General features: G+C 41.1%; 2 protein-coding genes across 3 annotated transcripts in view; one reads left to right on the top strand and one right to left on the bottom strand.

Moving 5' to 3' along the window:
• Positions 1-23,635, top strand: part of rtf2 (replication termination factor 2) — a 28,209-nt gene that overhangs the window by 3,701 nt on the left and 873 nt on the right. The window contains exons 6-8 of the mRNA XM_066702221.1: positions 20,612-20,725; positions 21,109-21,163; positions 23,225-23,308. Of these exons, the coding sequence (XP_066558318.1) occupies positions 20,612-20,725; positions 21,109-21,163; positions 23,225-23,308 (253 nt within the window). The remainder of the gene's footprint in view (positions 1-20,611; positions 20,726-21,108; positions 21,164-23,224; positions 23,309-23,635) is intronic.
• gcnt7 (glucosaminyl (N-acetyl) transferase family member 7) lies at positions 1,131-16,611 on the bottom strand. 2 transcript variants are annotated; one of them, XM_066702219.1, is made up of 4 exons: positions 15,846-16,611; positions 7,296-8,276; positions 6,925-7,020; positions 1,131-6,129 (listed from the first exon to the last, which is right to left on the bottom strand). In XM_066702219.1, the coding sequence occupies exons 2-4, from the start codon at positions 8,242-8,244 to the stop codon at positions 5,900-5,902; spliced, it is 1,275 nt and encodes a 424-aa protein (XP_066558316.1). In that variant the 5' UTR covers positions 8,245-8,276; positions 15,846-16,611; the 3' UTR covers positions 1,131-5,899. The 2 variants fall into 2 exon arrangements, with proteins under 2 accessions (XP_066558316.1, XP_066558317.1); XM_066702220.1 differs by lacking the exon at positions 15,846-16,611 and adding an exon at positions 15,721-15,837.

The raw sequence follows: 23,635 nt of genomic DNA, 5'->3' as shown, positions 1-23,635 counted from the left end.
CGTGCCTTTGGTTTGTTCGTGTGACCGTAAACAAATTGTCAGCTGGCCTGGTTTTTATGTATTTGTTGTCACTCCGGCATTGGCGGAATGCAGAATTGTACATTTTTCCGCCCTTGGCTGCCCTGCAGACGCACCATTAGTACCGTGTTACGGAGCCGAGAGGACGGCTGTGGTGGCAGTGAAGCTGAGGGGCAGAAACCGCGCTCCAGCCCTGCTGATCGCGCTGTGGGTTCCCTTGGCACCGGTTCTCTCGCAGGTCGCTGTCACTGTGGCGCTCATGGAAACGGACTGTTCCCTAACGAGGCTGCCGTGGTTGTACCCGAGCTGCAGTTGCTCTCCATGGCATGAGCTGCTTCACCTATACAGATGCCGTGTGGCACCTTTTGTGTTTTGCCAGCTACACAGCCCAGTTTTAAACTTTTTATCTGCGTTCAGTTACTGTTTGGGGAATCTGTCTAGTTTTTCCGGCCCACTGTCAGCTTAGATCGTAGTCCTAGCCTGTCAGAGGTGGCGATGCATACACAGATAGCGGTACATGGATGTTGTTCTTCACATTTGTCAATGTTCAGTCTTCATGCTGCTCCTGGTTGTGCTGTTTGTTCATTCACAGCTGCTCATTATTCACTTTTTTCCTCTATTTTTTGTAACTGTTGTGCCTCTATTGAACAGTATGATTTATGTGTGTCTCTCCCTTTCTCCAATATCTAAAAATCAATATTGAGAATGGGGAAACGAACACATGCAAGGAAACTTTTTATCAAGAAGTAGATGTGTCAGTTTGTGGTTTGATCCTTCCGAGTCCTTTACTACACGTGATGCGCACGAGGCTGGGCGGATGTGCTTGCAGGAGCGTTGCAAAATGAATGAATTATTTTGGGGAATACAACTAGTTACTGCTTAATCTCATTCACAAATCAATGCATGCTGGCCTGGCTAGGTTAATGTACAACTCTGAAGATAACATGACTTTTTTCAGTTCACTCTTTATCTCCGCTACAAAGCAACTGAACTAGAACTGAATGAACAAAGAGCTGGAAATGAAACCCCAAGGTGTGTAGAGGTTGTGTAGAAAGCCGACTTACCTTTCAGTTTAAATGAATCATTAATAATGAACAGCCCAGACGTTTGAACAATTACAGAAATCTCCTTTATTAAATTACTGCATGTACAAGAGACACAATCAATCAGTGCTGTTTGTGAGTGAAATAAAAAAAAGTGATTTCACAGTTAAATTAAAATATATTCTTATAGAACAGACAACACAGTAACCAAAAAACAGTAATATAGACTGATATATTATCATGCATTGCTGTAGAATGAAATTGATTTATTTATTTGTACACATTTTGGTAGCTTTCATCTCCACCCTATCTATGAACAAACTGCCATTTGGTTTGAGACTCATCATCCTAGTCAAATTCAGTTGAAATGCCTGATTGTATCTTTCGCTAAACTTGTTTGTGAGCACGAGTGCACTTTCCATAAACGCCTTTCCAATGTCACACTGCATCCCCAAACAGTGGCTTGCAGCGGAGGGGTGTGCTTGTGTCTTTCGCGATTGATCTGGCTCCTGAACAGGGTTTAGCCGAGGACATGCGGTAATCTCTGGCTCAGCAAGATAACCATGGTAAATATGAGCAATGCAGCTGGGCCTCCTAATCTACAGCAGAAATCCCTCCCCGTTACTGTAAATGGCTTAATAGAAGTTGCATTTCTTAATGCCATTACCATGGGAACTAGTGACTGGCCTTCTCAGGAAAACAGCTCAAACCACAACAATCCCCTCTCTTCTGTCCACTTCCTGTTTCCCTGTAAGCGGCCACTTCCTCCTTTATTACAGAGTTTTTTTTATGGGTTTAATAAAAGAAAAGTCCCAGAGCAGGACGTGTGTTATTTCACATTTTCCATCATCTGTATTTGAAAGGAATAATATACTTGCTGTCCTTTTAATGTCTCGCTGGGAAATTTCACTCTGTGTTTATACTCATAAAATAGGCCATATGTATTCTTCAGATGGGAGATATGACCATTATTAACTTTTAGTTTTAACGGAGGATGAGAGAATGGGATTATTTTTCCATCTCTGGAGGCAGTCCTGCCATTTAACTGTTTCCCAAGGTGATGGTAATCAGTCCAACTCTGTGCTTCTAAGCCTACCAGACTATATACATTCACTTTGGCTGTTCACATTTTTACCCGACAGCTTGTGCAGGGTTTTTAAGTGTCAGTTTTCACTCACAGACACAAATAAACTATGCATTATATTCTTCATTTCTATTCACATAATACAATGATTTCCTTGAACTATTTGGGGCAACAAAACATTTAATCAACTAAAAGCCGCTTTGCATTGATTACACTTAAATTGCACAATGTCCTTTACTGCATTTTAAATATTTATATTAATATATATTACAAAGGTATAAATAAAATGTACTGACATATCTCTGATATGTATGAATGGCCACAGAAACAAATATTGAAATGGTATCCCGGTAGAAATGATTAACTGAATTTCTATCAAATCTAATCTTGTGTAAGTTAATTTAATATTCTAGATAACCAGTGTTGTGGATTTTAAATAGACAGGCTTTCCTCAAGATGTCTCTACTATAACTATAAGTTACACCCTGCAAACTTTATGATTTCATCTTCTATGTGGTTGTTTTCTAGGTTTTTATTTGTCTCTTGGGATGCATTCAATAGCTTCCTGTGTGTAACCGTCATCTGTTCTTCTTGCAGTGTTTCCGGCTCATTGACATTTTAACGTTTTGCCATTTTCCCTTTTCAATGATGTCTCATATTTTTGTTTGTTCTCGGATCCATTCTTTTAGTTTTCTTGTTATTCCAAGCAGACATCTTCCCTATGCTTTTGTTTTTGTTGTCTGCAGTTTCTGTAACATTGTTTGAGTCGATTAAACATAACTTTGGTTTTACTCCCAATTCATTGTAAGTCCAGTCTTGTTAATAACATGCAGTTGTCTAAATGGTTGAGAACTAGTTAAGGAATTGGCAAGTATGTACACCTTACTTTGTGCACGTATGGTTATTTTAGTGAGAAAATATTAAGCCCTAATATATGGTTGTATTTCAATCAAGCAGTTTTAATGTGGACATTGTGGTCTCTGCGTTCATGTCATCAAAATAGATGGACTCTGACATTGCAACAATAATAGCACCTCACCTCACCTGAGTAAATTCTCCTTCATTACAGACCTGACTAGCTTCTCAATGGCTTCGGCATGCTTAAATACACAAACCCACACTGAGACGGTATACAGTCTATCTCTTACGCCATCTGGCTAGCTTTCAGTTGACTTTATTCTGTGAGAAAATGAACTACCTTCCTGCATAAAAGTTTGGTTGGAGTAGTCACTGGTTCTATGTTTTAATGGGTACTTCTGTAATGAAGTATTTTGTTTTGAGTGAGTAATTGAATGTGAAGTACAGGACGTTATCGTTGGCTTCTCATCTGCAATGTTGACTCCACAGCCTGGACACATCTACAACTTCCATCTCGTCAGAGTTTTGGATTTTTTTGATGTGCAGTAAAAGTTTGCTCGTTGGAATTCAGGGCTGCTGTCTATTTATAGAGCAGTAATAACTCACAGTACAGATTCATGATTTCACAGGATATTTTTCCACAAACATGAAGGACACTATAAATATAGATGTCATATAACTAAATAGTCATACTGAGCTATTTGTTACATGCAAGATGCCTCTGACCCATGATTCTTTTGGTGTCCTTTTGTCTATTTTTAGCCTGCCATTGAAAGAATCCAGACCTTTTGCCTAAGGCAGCCTGCACATTGCATTTCTATTTAAAGTTTGGTTATTTGTGAATCTATTCACCAGACATGTCTTTTTTGCACTGGGTCTCTTTGTTCTAGTTGGGTTGGCTGTGACAGGACACCCCATCTTTTCTGCATCAGGGGTCCTGAATTTAAAGAGCCGATCCATTCTTCTCCCTCAGCTCTGTGACCCCCCCCTTCCTGTTGGTTTGGCTTTATACATGGTGGCTCAGAAAGTCTTTGGCTCTTGCTGACTGGAGGATCTGTAGTTGCTTCTCATTTGTTTCAGCTCCTACGACCTTCCATGTGAAACTGGGCTGTTTTGCATGCTTTGGGACAAGAGGTTTTGTCCACGGATGGTTGTGGTTAGTGATAAATAGAACAGAAGGAGGCTTCATGCTCTTTTCTGGTTCTAAGGACTGATATTTTGCCTGGGAAGTTAATCTCCCCAAGATGTTTCCATGTACAGTGTCTCTTTTCCAGGTCACACCAGCAAAGATCCTTTTTTCATCTTCCCATCTTTTATGTGGTCGTCTTCTAGGTTTCTTTGTCGTCTGTTGCGATCCATTTGACAGATTTCTTTGGCCTGTTCTTCTTGCAGTGTGTCTGGCCCACTGCCATTTTATCATTTCCACTCTTTCAGTGATGTCACATACTTTGTTCTGGCATCTATTTATTTGTTTTTCTCTCTCTTCTTGTTATTCCAACTATACATATTTAAATGTGTCTTTGTGTTGTGGCCACTTTTTGTATCGTTTGGTGACCAGGTTTTGGAGCCACAAGGGAGCAGTAGTATTTGTATTTATCCCCTGCAGGGTTGTGTTCATAGCACGAGTGGTTGTATTTGAGTAAGATCATGAAGAGATCAGGAAGAAGATGACGAAGTGGTGTGGGGGAAGCCTGTTTGGTGTCACAAGTTTGGTGACTGGGGTTGGGTGTGCTAAAGAAGCTGTACTGCACAACCGGCTGCCCTTGGCTCTGTACATTTCCCCAAATAACCCCAATTCTGTGCTTTCTGTGTTCCCGAATCATGGTGACCAAAGATGCTTTAAGATTATTCTATTTCTGGTTGAAACAAGGTGGGATTTGTGTATAATTACACACACACACACATACATATCTATAATAAATAATAAAAAAACAGTATAAATAAAAAAGTTTTAACATTTTAAAATAAATAATACATAAATAAGGCAGCCAGAGAAACAAATTGTGACAGTGAAATGTTGTTTTTCAAATGTATCATCTGCAATCTAACTTCTACACAGGACTGTGCTGTATCTAAAATAGTCTTGGTATATGTTAGTCTACTCTGTATAACAGATTAGAACATTGACCAGTCCTTCATTTGTGTCTCGCGGTGGTAATCTAATTTTGTCTCCCCGTCATTATACAATCGTGCAGTAATACCTAAGGAAACCCTTCTGATGCAGCTGAGTCTTAGAACCCATTATTGCCATCCCTCTTTTGAGAATAATTGCTGCTCTTGCTGCGAATTTTGGAATTATGAGTTTTAGATTTTTGTGAAGTTTTTAAAAATCTGTTAAAAGTTATATACAGTATATATATTAATCTTACATCTCTGTGACTTAATCAGTGTTCCGCTAGGAAGATAATTGATAAATAACTACACTTTAATAAGCTATTCGACTGAACATGGAATAATTAATGACATAATTTTCAACGAAGGGTGGAAAATAAAATCCCCTTCTGGAAACTAATGCAGTTTTTATAGTTCATTTCTTTGAACTTAATATTTATATATACTTTATCTAATATACCTATGTAATGTATCTGTTTATCTATTTAACTCTATGTTCAATCTTTTTTCCTTCTTGTCATTGGGGCACATAAAAGCTAAGCACTTGGATGATTATCTTGTTTTGTATCTGTGGCCCATCCGTGTGATAGCAGTATGTCATTTGTCTCTGGGAAATCTCAATACTCTCCTTTGTCTTACTGTGACGAGGAATTCTTGAGTGACATGGGGAAAATTGTTCCTCTGGCGGTGGCAGCAGCAGCACCTCGCGGTCAAACAGCGAGAGCTTTACTCTTACTTCTCCATTCCAAAAGCTGTGGAAGAAGGCCTAAACTTCCCTCCCTTGTTAGGGTGCTCTGGAGGCATTGAGCAGCCTGGTGTGATTCTGGAACAGCCAGGACGGTTGGATCGGTATCGCTGTCTGGCTCAGGACTTTGTGGCGGTGCCACTGCTCCAGACAGTGCACCGCCTGGGGGTTGCTCTTCAGCTCGAACTTGTTGGCAAACATGCTGTTTTTGTCAATGATCCACTGCAGGTCCTCTGGCCCATAGACGCAGATGTCACGGACGTAGTGGCCTGTCAGACAAAATGGGGAAGTGGGGTTGAAAAAGTCATTTAGAGAGAGAGGTCAGCTGCCATTGGTATTGGGTGAGTTAAAAGACCCTGCCTTTTAAGGAAATTCTCTCATCAGCATCATGTAGGAACCCCCTGGTGCCAGTGATGATGTAATTTGTAGTGTTGCTCTGATGGAGATCCTAAATAAACCACTAGTCAAAGGGCAGGACAGCTCTCAATTTCATGTTCACTTGGATAGTGAAGTATGCAGTTAAAGAGTTAAGATAATGGCAGCTTTTTCTAAAGAGGAAGGGAGTGGGGGCAGGGCAAGACAGGATAGCATTATTAGCTGTACTAGAGATAAAACCGATGCAAGCCATTTCCAGAGCAAGTGGAGAATAACAGAGTCAGTCAAGTGCTTGATCACTGTTCATTGGCTTCTGTAATTTGATTCAACTCTCTCTATCAAGCTTAGGCCCTGGCGTTAGTCCTTGGCTGTAGTCTGTGTTTTGTAGCTGATTTAATTAACTCATTTTTAAATGAGCCTTGACTGATCCCAATTGCAGTTGGTCTTGTCTGCTAGCTAGAGATATAACTATATTGTATCAAACACATTAATTATATCTAATATACCCCATAGAATCTTTGCCAGCAGATCATAAACTTAAAACCGTCACATTTTGTGGGGTCTGGATCTGTGCATATTTGGGCAGGGTGTGGAGCCGTGAGCCATGCTTGTCCAAGTCATATGGGTGCCGGGAAGGACCGTGGTGTTTCCTGGTCACGTATTTGAACAATGAAAATTAAAGGCGTTACCTTTACATCCCCCGTGCAATTTCCCTTCTTGGTCTTTCCATTTTATTGCACGGATAGATCCCTCCCAGCCTCCGTTGGGGTTGCTTCCTGGAGCATCTGAAAGAACAACAGCAGGGAGAACCTCAGATGGAGCACCTGAAGTGCCTTAATCTCGATCCTGGATAAGTATTGCAGCTGACTGTGAGAACAGGACATTCATGTTCTGCTCAATTCTATCCAGCTCTCCAATTTGTTCATGAGTCTGAACATTACAGAGTTTAGAAAAGGACGAAGTGACTGTTTAACTAAATCTATCAACCAGATAGTAAAGTACATCATTGACAAGAGCTGAAACCCAACCCCAAGCCAATCAAACCTGTGTCTGACTTTACCTGATAAATGGTTGAGGGTTACCCAGTAGTGTTCATCTGGGCTGTAGGTGTCTTTTGACCATTCCAGCAGGTCCCTGGCAACTTCACTCTGCATCACAAACTTCACAAACGGCCTGGTCAGAGAGTAGTATGCGGTGCCGAAATAGATTTCCAGGTTGTGTGGCGGCGCCCCTTTCTTTTCCCTTGACTTCGCAATGTGGGAGCCTTTGACCTCTCTGTACTTCAGCTGTGTCCTGTACTGCATGGAGGTGGGCTGCTTGATCCCTGGCGTCATGTTCTTCTCCCTCCACTCCTTGCTCTGCAAGTATCGCACCAGCTCCAGATTGCTCATGGTGGGGAAATCCTGGCCGCAGAGGTTGATGACTTTCCTCCATGGCGTGGGGAACTTCACCAGGTCTCTCATGCAGTTGATATCAGCTTGGAGCCTGGAAAAGCCACCGTAGGCCACTGTCTCCAACTTGGAGGTCACAAAGACATTGGGGAAACAGCTGGCCAAGCGTTGGACAGCTGTCTTGTAGTCCTCAGGAGACTTGGCGTCCACGTGGATGCAGTACACATTCTGAGGGGCATAGACAGCCCTGAGCAGCCGCACGAACATCTCCATCTCCTTGTGGATGGTGATGATGAAGGCCAGAGGGTACTGCTCCTCCTCTGGGCTCAGGGGGCTGGTGATGAAATGAAAGTCCTCCACCATCCGTGAGCAGTTAAACTCCCCCCACAGAAAATAGGCCTCTGCATTGCTACCCTCCAAACAGGGCTTCTGCTGCCAGTCTGTGCCTTCTGTGCCAGTTAGGAACACTGAGCATGGCTGGGGGAATTTCTGACAATTCACTTTGCCCTGCTGTACTCCTGGGGAGTTCGACACCTTGGCCTTCAGGTAAATGGCAGTGCAGATCAGAACACAGATTCCCAGGCAGAACAGGAAGCTAGACTTGGTGCTGTCGATCATAATATTCCAGCACCATCCAGGTGATGCTCAGCCTGCACACACAGGGGAAAAGGTTGTTAAACTATGTATAGACAGAACCTGCTGAATTACATGCATACATACATACATACATACGTACATGTGCTAAAAGTGAGGGACTGGATGAAGTTATTGAGGCTCCAGGGTAGCTAGGTTTTTAATTTGGGTGGTTTAATTTGATTAGGCTCACCAGCCTGTAATAAATAGGCGCATTTACACTGCCATTTCTGATCCAGATCAAATGCAGCGGGACATTTGATCAGGATCAGTATTGTTGCGTTTACACTACCATTTGATCAGGATCAACTTTCAGCCACCACAGGGGTCTTCAAATGCGCATGTAAGCCCATACTTCATTATATGGATATATTAGTCCTTTATAACACGGCTATATCAAAACCAGTAGTTTTATCTCATTGTGAATCATTCTAACAAGTAAACCAACGTACGTGCATATTTTTTGCAACCAAAGCATTTAAAATAAATATAGGGCCTACAAACATAAAATAAGTTACTTTTCCCAGCCGAAGCATTTTAAATTAAAATACAATTCTATATGTTTTCCTAAGATAAAGTAATAAGCCATTTAGTGTTAATTTTAACTATTTGTAATAATGGAAGTAGGGAAGTGTTCTCTTACTGCTCCACTGATGCATGTCTGCTGCCTGCCTTTAAAACGCCGCCGCATTAGCACGTCAGAACAAAATTAATTATATTTATATATTAAATTAGTCTTTTAGAACATAGATCTTTCAAAAACTGTCTTTATCTCGTTACAAATTATTATAACAAGTAAAACCAATGCACTTGTTTATCTTCTCACAAATTAAGCATTTAAAATTAAAATACAATTATAAATTAGTTTTAACAATATTTTATTCATAATACGGGCAGTAGAGAAGTGTGCTCCTATCTGCTACACTGATGTGGAGGCTGTTTGTCCGCCCCGTCTCTAAAACACACGCCGCCGCAGTGCATGCTGGAACTTGAGCCGGTCGAGCGTTTACACTGCCAGGATCAAATGCTACCGATGCATTTGATGTGGATCTGTACCATCTCCCTGAGAGGTGCATTTGATATGCCAACTGTTTAATATCACCTCCTTTCACCACATCTCTGCCTGTGTGTTGCTGCTTCCTTCCTAGACCACACCTATGTATCGAGCTTTGGCATCATGTCCACCCCCACACAGTGACACTATATATATATATATATACACTCACCTAAAGGATTATTAGGAACACCATACTAATACTGTGTTTGACCCACTTTCGCCTTCAGAACTGCCTTAATTCTACGTGGCATTGATTCAACAAGGTGCTGAAAGCATTCTTTAGAAATGTTGGCCCATATTGATAGGATAGCATCTTGCAGTTGATGGAGATTTGTGGGATGCACATACAGGGCACGAAGCTCCCGTTCCACCACATCCCAAAGATGCTCTATTGGGTTGAGATCTGGTGACTGTGGGGGCCAGTTTAGTACAGTGAACTCATTGTCATGTTCAAGAAACCAATTTGAAATGATTCGACCTTTGTGACATGGTGCATTATCCTGCTGGAAGTAGCCATCAGAGGATGGGTACATGGTGGTCATAAAGGGATGGACATGGTCAGAAACAATGCTCAGGTAGGCCGTGGCATTTAAACGATGCCCAATTGGCACTAAGGGGCCTAAAGTGTGCCAAGAAAACATCCCCCACACCATTACACCATCACCACCAGCCTGCACAGTGGTAACAAGGCATGATGGATCCATGTTCTCATTCTGTTTACGCCAAATTCTGACTCTACCATCTGAATGTGTCAACAGAAATCGAGACTCATCAGACCAGGCAACATTTTTCCAGTCTTCAACTGTCCAATTTTGGTGAGCTTGTGCAAATTGTAGCCTCTTTTTCCTATTTGTAGTGGAGATGAGTGGTACCCGGTGGGGTCTTCTGCTGTTGTAGCCCATCCGCCTCAAGGTTGTACGTGTTGTGGCTTCACAAATGCTTTGCTGCATACCTCGGTTGTAACGAGTGGTTTTTTCAGTCAAAGTTGCTCTTCTATCAGCTTGAATCAGTCGGCCCATTCTCCTCTGACCTCTAGCATCAATAAGGCATTTTCGCCCACAGGACTGCCGCATACTGGATGTTTTTCCCTTTTCACACCATTCCTTGTAAACCCTAGAAATGGTTGTGCGTGAAAATCCCAGTAACTGAGCAGATTGTGAAATACTCAGACCGGCCCGTCTGGCACCAACAACCATGCCACGCTCAAAATTGCTTAAATCACCTTTCTTTCCCATTCAGACATTCAGTTTGGAGTTCAGGAGATTGTCTTGACCAGGACCACACCCCTAAATGCATTGAAGCAACTGCCATGTGATTGGTTGGTTAGATAATTGCATTAATGAGAAATTGAACAGGTGTTCCTAATAATCCTTTAGGTGAGTGTATGTATGTATGTATGTATGTGTATATATATATATATATAATATAAACTTGGACATACTACATGCACATATTTTATGTTCTTTTACTTGTATATAGGCCAGATTACAACTGCATTGTATCCAATCCAATGAACTGTTACCTGGTACTGCTTGCAAATCTTAAATCTTTAACACAACTGTCATAGGTTCATTCTGAATTATTTTATAACACAAAAAAAGTCACAAAAAATATATATATATAAATTTTTTGCATAATAAAACTATACAGCTGTAAGGATTAGAACTTTTCATCAGAACTTGCATTATTTTCATATTAATAATGAAGGCTTAGTGTTATAAATATTAGCAGGTGTTTGTAATTATAACCTTTTAATATGGAAGAAAGATGTCACAATACAAAACTACTGAGAACCTTCTTCACAAACTTAACAGGATATTGTCTCGAATAAACAAGCCTTCTCATCTTCAAAATGATATGATCGTATCTTTTATTTGCATTATTGCCTCATTATGTCACTGATGTTCTCAGAGATATACTGTCCTCTCTTGTTGAAACTTGCGATCAACATCTCCTGTAACATTTGTGGCGGTCGAAGTGTCAAAAAAACAAATACTCACGCCTCTAAATCCAAACAGCCTTATTACAGCCACCTGTATGTTGGGAAAGTGGATTTCAAGGCTCTGCGTGCGTTATATTTGCTATGCGGTTTGCTTATCTTGAAATCCTCGACAGACTTCAGAAGCTACCAAATGTCTCGATTACAACTGGTTAGCAAAGATACATTCAGACCTTTCCTTTCTAACCTTTGAATGCCGGAGGAGCGCCCTGACTTGTATGAAGAGGTTTTGAATAGCTGTGGAAAGTACAATGTGACCGAGAACATTGTCCACACCGGAGCCATAACTCGGGCGAGGTGGTATGGAGCTAGGGGCTCCTAAGAGTGAAACGCAAGAGTCTGACGCAAGACTTGCACTCTGTAATCTCACTGGAGTTATGTCAGCGCTCTCTCCTGGTTTAGTTAATAGTACCTTTGAGAAATGTGCATGGATCAGGCCTTCATGGAACACATAGGAAAAATAAATAAATAAATAAAGGAACTGAGCATTTTTTAATGAAATCCCCAGGGCTTACACATTCTAGCACAAACGCCTGTTCAACAGAATGGTATCCACAGCAGCAGCTTTGCACTTATCAATACAGGAAGCCTTTATAGCAGCACTTGCAGAATGATGTATTTCAACATGATTTTGTTTGTTGTTTAAGCCTCTTGTTCTGAGCATACGTTCTCCGCTAAGTAGCATTTAATTCATGGCCTGTGGAATTTCTAGAATTCCTAGAGAACTTTTTCAGAGAATTCAGATAGACTGGCTTATCATAGATTTCTCGGAAAGTGCAAGTGTCTGGGCAAATAATGTGTCTCCCAAGATTATTATCATAAGCAGCTGCGAAGGAAAGATGAATTGAAAGAAAAGAACAAGCTTGCTTGTTAATTTCCTTAGTGTTAGTGATAGTTTGAAGTTCTGTTTTTTTGTCGTTGTGTTTCTTAGGCTAATAATAGGGTGATTCTACAGTATTGTTTAGTTTTTTATTTCTGTACAGTCAGGATGTCAACATGTCTTATTTTAAGCTGGTTCATTTCATGACGAACCCAAGATTCTGGTGAGAGATTTCTCTGTTAAAACACATTTGCAAACCGGCCCAGTGCGTGAAGTTTGTACACAGCACTCAGATCCTGAGGGATTCTGAGGTCGCCTTCAGATTTTTGCATACAGAGCAAACATAAACCAGCGTTCTGTTGATCTTTTCCTGGATGTAACATTACTTTATAACAGAACACTGTGATTGCTAATTATTTACAGTAAATGTAACCTTGAAAGTTGAAATATGCAGCTTTATCTCGGTAGTAACTGTGCCTTTTGGAAGATCTGTAAGCCTAGTTAGTATTAAGAGGTTTTTGATTGCCTTCTCATTGTGCACTATCATGTATGCAGTCTTTCTTTACTTATGTTACATTTGTTCTCTTGGGAATTTTTTTTGGGTGTAAGTTTACACTGGAATCTCTGGAATTGCTTTTGTTTGATGCAGAGATAGCATAAAATAGGAGCTTGTTCATTGCGTTGTTTTTCTTTTCTTTGTCTCAGTCCTAATCAAATCAAAAGGAGATTTGTATTTAAGTGTACCTAGATTATTATAATTTAATTATTATGTAATTGAACATTGTGTTTTAATACATTGACATCAAAGTTCTGAAAAATGAGTATTACGCGTCAGTCTAAATAACTGTTCTCCCGTATGAATTTAATATCGTGATGTTCAAGAAAAACAAAATCACAATACAGTACAAAACTAGGAAATTTGGCAATGGCAGGTTTTGATTGGAGAAATGTGTTACTGTAGTGATGATCTTTTGCTTACATTTAGGCTGTTATTAGAGGATTATTTTTAGTGATTCACTTTTTTTTTAATATTAAGATTACTGACCAAATTAGGGTTACATTTGTGTACGGACTAGACTTTCGTTAAGGTTGGGGTTGCTGGTGTTTGGACTATGGATGAAAACTTGCGTAGATATGTATGAGATGTTGATGTTGGCTGCGGTTGTGGGTCAGGTATTTGTTTGGCCTTAAAATGGGCAGCTAACCTACTGGGAAAATGAACCGGTATTTCAGGTCAATTAGGGTTGGACTGGGTTTTAATCAACTCGTCTACAACCCATAATGTCTCACTGTGGCACAGGAGGAAGACAGTAAACCATATTCTGAAGGGAATTTACTGAAGGGAAGTTAAAGCGGTAGTTCAATGTTGTAGTGTCTTTGCGGCATCCAAAATCATCTGGGACCCTTTTATCACTGAAATGCATGTGTTTATACAAGACACTGACACTGCCGCCTGCACTATCATTAGCTTTGAGTATGGACTTTCAGACTTCGAGACAAGCACTCTACATGTGAACGTGGGCCTGTCAGCCTCCCGGGGGTTTTGTCTTCACTTGCAATATTTTACAAATAAAAAAAAAAAACATAAGAAAATGTATATAAAATTAATATTAGGGATGCACCGATCGATTGGCCAGTGAACCAAAATAAGTTATAATTTTGTAGATTCTGATATGTCAATGTGACCTTCATTCACATGTGGAAAATTAAGTCATACTCTGCAAACATCAGTGCAGTTAGGAACCTAGCAACAGGCTTGGCAACGACGACGATGCTAATCCATTGCTATGAAAATGTCGGAAACTGTGACCTGGCGTTTTAAACGGGCCGTTTTAAATCCTCGAAGTTCTTTTGGGAAATGAAGTCCATCTGCCCATACCTTAAACATAATGTTTCAGGGTTTCCCCACAGCTATATTGCCAAACAAAACCTATATTAACACAAGCACTTTCGATCTTGTTACGCCCCCAGCTCTCATTCTATAGATAGATAAATAAATAATACCAAAATAACTGTATCGGCCAATTTTGTTTTATGAATATCGGATATCGGTATCGCCCTAGAAAGTTCATATCGGTGCATCCCTAATTAATGTTATTATTAATAATAACCCTCTTCATCATCAGAACACAAACAATCTTGTGTCCAGTACCTTCAATGCTAGGCCATCTAATAATAATAAAGAGAAAGGGTGTTTACCTGGAAGAGATTGGGAAATGTATTGTTGCATGCTGAAATGTCAAAAACACTATTAAGTAAAACGGGCGATCTGTCTTTTTTTTGTTGCTGGTGTAACAGTTTATGTTGTTGCTCAACATTAAAATTGTTATTTTAAGAGAACAGCATTTCAGACGTGAATCATGTATTGTTATTTTTCCAAAGCACATTTCCTTTTTAGGGTCCAAGTTCGTATAGTTAGTCAGTGCTAGTTGCCAATACTGAAATTGGTAAGATAATTAACATGTATTTTTAGAACCTCTGTGAAAAACTGCAGACATGGATGTTCAATTATTTAATCTTGATCCCGCATTAATGTGATACCAGGAATAACAGGCAGCAATTTTCAGTCTTTCTGCATCAGGCACTGGTGTTTAAAAACGTTTGTTCAAATGGTACGCAGTTGGGGCGAACTTTCACTGTCTGCATTAAAGCAGATTAAAGCTTTTAAAAGCTGCTGATCAATCTAATTTTAATCAAAGCTGTGTACTGCACATGGCTGCCAGCTTATTCTTTGATTCAGAAACTTTAGAACAAGGAAAATTCCAGAGTGTCGGTGCTAGGTCTGGCAGAGTTTGAAGAGCGTCCTGAAGTTGCCCACGTTGTGAGATGTACTAGCTTGATAATAGAAAGCAGGTGACTGGTAGCTGGAGTATTTTAGTTCTGTTCAAGTAAGATAGGCAGCCTTTAGTCTGAGTTCAGTGCAGATGGTTTTGCCCTGGAAACAACTGAATCAGCCTCTGAATCTGTCGCTGTTGAAGGAGATGCACTAGATCACAAAATGACTGGACGGTGCTGCAGCTGTTTGGCTATGACTGAGCTCATTAAGAGCTTGGCATTCTCTTCATGATTTCTGGTATTCACCCTTTCAATAAAACATGATTAAAACAAAACCTGAAACTCAAAATATGCCTCTTCACACATACCCCTGAGCTGAAGAGAAGTGAAACCCTGTGTCCGGAAACCCCTATCTGATGCAGGGAACTTCCTTCCGTAGATCTACATCAACGGTATCAGAAAATACAAAGCACCTCTAAACTGGGCACTACATTATTATTTATTGTACACAGGCTAGGAGAGTTGGCCAAAGATTTTCAAATTAAATCTGTTCAAAGGCTGGTTGGATCAGAGAGCAGTTCAATGACTACAGTTGAGCAACGCTACTCTGAAGCTTCAGTCACATGGCTGTTGTCACTAGTTCTCCAGACCTTTTACAGACCTTCACTGCATGGAGGTTTTGGCTATAAATAAGCTAAGTTTATACAGAACATGGAACATATTTCACCTGAGTCTTGGAGAGCCGAGGTATTTAACACATAGTAAAATTAATACAAATGTATATATCTTACACACACAAATGAAACTCACCTAAAACGACAAAAAAATATAGAAGTCCGTTATTCTCAGTATCTGTATTCATTATCTGGAGTCTGAACAATCATCGCAGCTGCAGTCGTGCTCCGGCTCAGATTACATTTTCATTAATACCTCACCTGCAGTAAAGACGGTCCTTGTTGCAAAAGAATTTGGTTACAGATTAGCCCCGGTGAAGCAGTGCCGGCTGCTGCTGCCTGTTCGGAAAAACAAAGCGACTCTGCTGGGAAGCCGAGCCATCCTCAAGCCTGCTGAGATGTCTGCGGTGCTCCTGTAGTTCGCTGTATCCTTGGCAGCCCGTGCCTTTGAATCGCAGGTTTTGAGAGAGACTGCTGCTCTCAGTCTCACGCTGTTTGTGGCTGCAGTTGCACTGTGGTGTCGGCAGGCCCCCGGGAAGCTGGGCCTCATTAGTGCTGAGGGGAGGGATAAACTGTGAGCGCTCCTCCCCTGGTCCAGCCTCGAATCGAGCTCTTCTCATCTCTTACATTCAAAACAAACAATCCTACAACAACAGAGAGAAAAAAGACTTTTACTTCTGCAGTTAGACACTGCTCTCTCAGGGGTGTGGTGCTCTGCACTACCTGCTATACAAGAAACTTGTGAAATTACAGTCTGTTTTTTTTTTTTTCTCTCTCTCTCACCGCACTTTCGGCTGTTCTTACTGGACCAAAGTGGCCAGGTCAGGTGTTGTGTTTGAAGTCTGCCATGTGTGCAGTTTGATGTTGACACGAGCAGAGGTCACTTTGAGCTGATAGTGGGATGCAGACTGACCCCTGGTGGCTGTGTTTGTTTTGGGTGGGGTTTTTTTAGGGGGAGGGTTGTAGTTTAACTCTTTAAATAAGGCAGATGACAATGCAGACAACTTGCCACAGATTCACATTGCTTTGGCTGCAAGGGTTGAAAGAAAATCTAAGAAATACAGAGCAATGTTCACACACACACACACAACAGCTAAATATATTTGATTTTCAATGCCAGTTACAGGGAGAGACTGCATAAATGAAACCTGCAGGAAAAAAGCCTTATGACCCGTTTCGTGTTCCTTCATGTGATAGTTGTATTTAGTGACTATCTGAGCGACTGCAATGCTCACTAACCCGGTGGGAACTGATAAAGAGTGGGTGTGGTGGAGGAATAGGATAACTGTTGATTTAGACTAGGGTTAATTCATATTCATTCAAAAATAAATAAAGGAGCATTTTATGAATCGCAGGATAACTTTTTAATTCTTCCTCTAATTCTGCACTGTTCACCCTCCTTCACCCAGTCCTGCACCAATTTAGTATGTGTAGCATAACTAACGGCCAAACAGATCTGCCAGCGATTCTTTCATCTCATCCCTGAAAACACACAGCCTATATGGTTCTGAATTTCTCCCATTTGGTCTGAACTGTGGCTCTTAGCCGATGGTAAAATACAATGACCAGGACTCATCTGTACCGCTATTTACTGGCTCCCGATTACAGTTTTGGAGATGCAAGTATTAAATAATACTAAATAATATTACTATATGTTTATCTCTTAGTAGTCACCTACACCAACGTGTCTTACAGTTTGTTAGAAAATTCAGAAACCGTCATCCAAAGCGAGCAGAATATATTTTAGTCCGATCTGAAGAAATTACTGCAGCAGATATTTAACTGACTCAAGCTGATGGGAATCCGGTACTGACTAGCAATTCCTGTCTTACCTTATCTAATTTAGTGTAAATGTTACAGTATACTAACCTGCCTGAAGAAATGCTGACAATGAAACCCAAAAATATAACTCGTTCTACCGGCTCAGAGAACTGGTTCGTTTTCCTTTTTAAGTTAGGCAGGATGTTTTTTTGTTTTTGTTTTTTTCCTTTTGTCTTTTATCTACTCAAGTGCTACCGAGCTGGATCTTGGAGACAATGTGGGGGCAGACACTGCCAGGGAAACTGTAAACGCTTCTACGAATGTCTGACCCATTCAGCTAACCACACTACTTTGTTGTTCTAGTCTATATAAACTTACAAACAAAATCAGACATGAATTATAGATCCTTAGATCAATATATATTATGCATTATTAATTCCAATAATGCACATTTCCACAAAAACTGGTTCCGCAAAACCTTTTTTAATTTTTTATGTAAGCATCCATTGTTGTGTGTGGGCATGGGTGTGGCTGTGTGTGTGTGTGTGTGTATATATGTGTGTGTATGTGTATATATATACACTCACCTAAAGGATTATTAGGAACACCATACTAATATTGTGTTTGACCCCCTTTCGCCTTCAGAACTGCCTTAATTCTACGTGGCATTGATTCAACAAGGTGCTGAAAGCATTCTTTAGAAATGTTGACCCATATTGATAGGATAGCATCTTGCAGTTGATGGTGATTTGTGGGATGCACATCCAGGGCACAAAGCTCCCGTTCCACCACATCCCAAAGATGCTCTATTGGGTTGAGATCTGGTGACTGTGACTGTGGGGGCCAGTTTAGTACAGTCATTGTCATGTTCAAGAAACCAATTTGAAATGATTCGACCTTTGTGACATGGTGCATTATCCTGCTGGAAGTAGCCATCAGAGGATGGGTACATGGTGGTCATAAAGGGATGGACATGGTCAGAAACAATGCTCAGGTAGGCCGTGGCATTTAAACGATGCCCAATTGGCACTAAGGGGCCTAAAGTGTGCCAAGAAAACATCCCCCACACCATTACACCACCACCAGCAGCCTGCACAGTGGTAACAAGGCATGATGGATCCATGTTCTCATTCTGTTTACGCCAAATTCTGACTCTACCATCTGAATGTCTCAACAGAAATCGAGACTCATCAGACCAGGCAACATTTTTCCAGTCTTCAACTGTCCAATTTTGGTGAGCTTGTGCAAATTGTAGCCTCTTTTTCCTATTTGTAGTGGAGATGAGTGGTACCCGGTGGGGTCTTCTGCTGTTGTAGCCCATCCGCCTCAAGGTTGTACGTGTTGTGGCTTCACAAATGCTTTGCTGCATACCTCGGTTGTAACGAGTGGTTATTTCAGTCACCGTTGCTCTTCTATCAGCTTGAATCAGTCGGCCCATTCTCCTCTGACCTCTAGCATCAACAAGGCATTTTCGCCCACAGGACTGCCGCATGCTGGATGTTTTTCCCTTTTCACACCATTCTTTGTAAACCCTAGAAATGGTTGTGCGTGAAAATCCCAGTAACTGAGCAGATTGTGAAATACTCAGACCGGCCCGTCTGGCACCAACAACCATGCCATGCTCAAAATTGCTTAAATCACCTTTCTTTCCCGTTCAGACATTCAGTTTGGAGTTCAGGAGATTGTCTTGACCAGGACCACACCCCTAAATGCATTGAAGCAACTGCCATGTGATTGGTTGGTTAGATAATTGCATTAATGAGAAATTGAACAGGTGTTCCTAATAATCCTTTAGGTGAGTGTATGTATATATATATATATATATATATATATATATATATATATATATATATATATATGTATAGCATGTCAGTCAGTTTCTCCATCCTTGTAGAGCTGGAATATACAGCAGCAGTGTTCCGCATGTGTAAGGGAACAGGACACAGATCTCTAAGAATGAACTTATGTTGTTAATACAGTCCCATGCCTTAAAGATATCAAAGCATGCTTTTAAAAGTGGTATTTTCCCATTATCTTGTTGTTGTTGTTGTTGTTGATTTGGGGGGGAGGGAGTGAATGATTTAAGATGTTTGACAAGTTTAGATGTTTTCTTACATTTGAGCTTAATGCATGATAACAGACCCAAGCACGTATTGTCTCAATCTATGGGAGAGAAATTTCAGGAGTGCCTGGCTATCTTGTAACTGGGTGTGAGCCAGCTGGGATGCCATTCTTATGTGTGGAGCTTATCTGATTAACTGCCTCCCTGCTCTGGATGATGTCAGGGGGGGTGTAATAACCAGCCATAGTAGCCATAACTTATTTTAACGATAAAACTGTATAAGGGACAGTAGCACTTCTCCACAGATGAGAAGTTTTTCTGTGCTTTATCATGGTCAGCTGGAAGATCCTTGTGTGTGTGTGTGTTTCCACTGTTTTTTTGTGTGTAATAATTTCCTGTCACTATTATTATTGTGTTTGTCATCAGACCGTTATAGCTGACTCTCAGGCTGAGGGGGAGTTCTGCAAAACAAAACAGCAAAACAGTTCCACGATTTGTCTGTGTGAGAAGTATCCTGATGTCATGTTTTATCACCACAAGACCCAGCTGAGCTACAGCTGAGGTTTTTAATGTTGTGAGAAGGATCCAACAAACATCTCAGTAACGTCATTCCTGTTGGTAAACTGGTGGTGACAAAGTGCTGGTGATAAGACTCTGGGTCAATATAGCGTGATGGTAATGTCCTGATATAAACACACAAGAGGTGTTGCCTTGTAATGCGGCCGCAGCTGGCAATGCCAACGAACTTTCAGATCACAGACACTTAACTAATAAGCATTCGGCGCCATGATCACAGTCTGTCCTACTTTAAATCCTCATGTTCCCCTGTGTTCTCTCTCCGTTTCAGGTTCTAGATAAGTTGGTGGCTTCAGAGCTCCCTTCTGCCTGGTACAGCTGTGTATCGGTGTGTTTCAGGCCTTTTACAATCCCTCACGGGATTTCCTCTTCTCCGCACTGTGTGTTTTATAGGACGTTCCTCTCTTGAGACCTGTTGATCGTGAGAGGTCCAAGCCTATAGACTGATTGTCTTCATACACAGTAATTGGGAAAACATGCATCTTCCCTGTGTTTTCTGTCCCGTCTCTTGAGATGGCAGATATTATTGATTTTTTTTTTTATTATTATTTATTTTTGTATTGAGCACTCTCCGCTAAGTGAACACATTAGTACCTATTTTAATGCATTACTGACATTCTCTCTCTAGTGCGGTGATCCCTTTAAGGACAGCGATATCGTGATTCTCAATGGCAGTAAGGAGGAGATTGAGAAGCTGCGGGAGAGGATGGAGGAGAAGAGAGCCAAATCCAAAGCGGGAAAGGTGCGGAATGCTTTCTCTCTGCCCTTACTGCGTCACAGCCCGATTCTCATGTCTGTTGCCGTTCAGGAGCAGAGTACATCACAACCGTAGTACCCCCCATTGTTCTCAAAATAGACACAGTACCATTTTATTAGAGGCTCTAATTTGGGCCTACACGTCTGTTCTAAGATCCATGTTATCTTCTTATAACTAGTTCTTCTCAGGGTAGCAAAGGAAATGAACACTTCAAATAACAGGAAATACAATGCAGTTCCTAAGGAGTTTCGTTATCAGCTTAAATGTAATAAGCTTAGTCTTAAAGAAACCAGTGGTTAGATTGAGTTCATTTTCATTTGGATACGAGTTTCGTTATTAAACATCTGCCGTCATTTCTCCTATTTCAGAAATCTAAGAGGTGTAAAGCTGCTGAAACGGTCTCCCAGTCAGAAGCTTCTAAAGGTAAAGCCGGGGACCGATGGTTTACAGCGACCTGGCCGTGCTCGGTGTGAAAGTGGTTTTGGGGCAGTTGATTTCCTGTGGAGCATGTTTTCTCAGCTGATGGTTTTCCGAGAAGAAAAAAAAATCCATTCCTATGAAAGTTTGAATTCACGTCTCCCTCCTCTCCTCCTGTAAGAGCATTCTGAGCATTTTAATCTGCAACTAAACACAGAACACTTCTCCAAATAATTAACTACGCAGATATTTCACAAAGCTTTTGGTCTTTTAAAATATAATAACAATACAATTACAAAAGCCTTCTTTGTCTAGCTGGGATGGAGGGGGGGACAACATGAGCTTATTATTGATTTATTTTTATATTTATTGTGATTCTGCTTACTGCCACTAGATGTCATTGTAACCTAACGTCTGAGTTAGTGTTCCTGCAGTCACAGCTGCTGAACGCTGTGGAGATGCCTCCAGGCTCGCCGAGAGCGATGGAGTCCTGGGCATCTTTCGCAGGAATCCCGAGAGCCTGTGCACATCCTGGCACCTCCTTCCAGAGAGAGTCATTAATGAAAGCCAGCTCACAGAGATGCACACGGCAGCATATACAGTACTCTGCAAATGTTTTAGGCAGGTGTGACAAAATGCTGTAAAGTAAGAATGCTTTCAAAAATAGACATGTTAATAGATTATATTTATCAATTAACTAAATGCAAAGTGAGTGAACAGAAGAAAAATCTAAATCAAATCCATATTTGGTGTCACCACCCTTTGCCTTCAAAACAGCATCAATTCTTCTAGGTACACTTGCACAAAGTCAGGGATTTTGTAGGCGTATAGTCAGGTGTATGATGAAACAATTATACCAAACAGGTGCTAATGATCATCAATTCAATATGTAGGTTGAAACACAATCATTAACTGAAACAGAAACAGCTGTGTAGGAGGAATAAAACTGGGTGAGGAACAGCCAAACTCAGCTCAGAAGCACAAAGTTACGGGCAACGTTGAGGACCGTAGACGTAGTGGTCGGCCAAGGAAACTTACTGCAGCAGATGAAAGACACATCATGCTCACTTCCCTTCGCAATCGGAAGATGTCCAGCAGTGCCATCAGCTCAGAATTGGCAGAAAACAGTGGGACCCTGGTACACCCATCTACTGTCCGGAGAAGTCTGGTCAGAAGTGGCCTTCATGGAAGACTTGCAGCCAAAAAGCCATACCTCCGACGTGGCAACAAGACCAAGCGACTCAACTATGCACAAAAACACAGGAACTGGGGTGCAGAAAAATGGCAGCAGATGCTCTGGACTGACAAGTCAAAATGTGAACTATCTGGCTGTAGCAGAAGGCAGTTTGTTTGCCAAAGGGCTGCAGAGCGGTACACGAATGAGTGTCTGCAGGCAGTAGTGAAACATGGTGGAGGTTCCTTGCAAGTTTGGGGCTGCATTTCTGCAAATGGAGTTGGGGATTTGGTCAGAATGAATGGTCTCCTCAATGCTGAGAAGTGCAGGCAGATACTTATCCATCATGCAATACCATCAGGGAGGCATCTGATTGGCCCCAAATACAGCGACAGTCATTAAGAACAATCGTCATCATAAAGAAGAACAAGGAGTCCTGGAAGTGATGGTATGGCCCCCACAGAGCCCTGATCTCAACATCATCGAGTCTGTCTGGGATGACATGAAGAGAGAGAAGCAACTGAGGTGCCTAAATCCACAGAAGAACTGTGGTTAGTTCTCCAAGATGTTTGGGCCAACCTACATGCCGAGTTCCTGATGCTGTTTTGAAGGCAAAGGGTGGTCACACCAAATACTGATTTGATGTAGATTTTTCTTGTTCACTCACTTTGCATTTAGTTAATTGATAAATATAATCTATGAACATGTCTATTTTTGAAAGCATTCTTACTTTACAGCATTTTTTTACACCTGCCTAAAACGTTTGCACAGTACTGTAGATCCTGTTCTCACCGGGGCTTTCTCAGAATAAGACATTAGGACAGTCCAGAAGTATCCTGAACAATGATGTGTATCAAGTGTGTATCTGAATGACTAATCAATTTTCCCCTCAGAAAATCCAGGATCCTCCAAAACCGGCCCGGCCGACCAGAAACCAGCTGCTGCGAATGGGACTGGGGAGGCCAGCAGCTCCGCAGGTCAGTGTGATCCGCAGGTGCAGAGTCCGTGAAGTAAGGAGGGCCCAGTAAACATTGTGTGATCAGAAGAGGATTCAGAAATGAGTTGCGTCTTTATGCGTTAATTTAATTAATCAAATCTGCGTTGGAATTGAGTCCATTATGATTACAGTGTCCATTTTCTGTCACGCTGTTCTCTTGGAAGGAAAAACAAAATGATCCTTTACATAACAAAACTAGGAGCTACATAAAACATGAACCACATGAACTGCATAACAGCAACAGCGTCTTTCCGTCTCTACATGTAAGAAGAGAGAATATTAAAAGCCTGCTAATCCAGGACAGTGA

The sequence above is a fragment of the Amia ocellicauda genome, chromosome 4, assembly GCF_036373705.1.
Source record: "Amia ocellicauda isolate fAmiCal2 chromosome 4, fAmiCal2.hap1, whole genome shotgun sequence".
Taxonomy (NCBI): Eukaryota; Metazoa; Chordata; class Actinopteri; order Amiiformes; family Amiidae; genus Amia; species Amia ocellicauda.
Note: the sequence above shows the minus strand (reverse complement) of the source record. Positions and strands in the feature narration are given on the sequence as shown.

Excerpts from the sequence above, each read along its gene's own strand:
- gcnt7 (XM_066702219.1), bottom strand. The coding sequence starts at position 8,244 with ATGATCGACAGCACCAAGTCTAGCTTCCTGTTCTGCCTGGGAATCTGT. Across the intron at positions 7,021-7,295 it reads AACCCTCAACCATTTATCAG|ATGCTCCAGGAAGCAACCCC; the intron begins GTAAAGTCAGAC and ends TTGTTCTTTCAG. Across the intron at positions 6,130-6,924 it reads ATTGCACGGGGGATGTAAAG|GCCACTACGTCCGTGACATC; the intron begins GTAACGCCTTTA and ends TTTGTCTGACAG.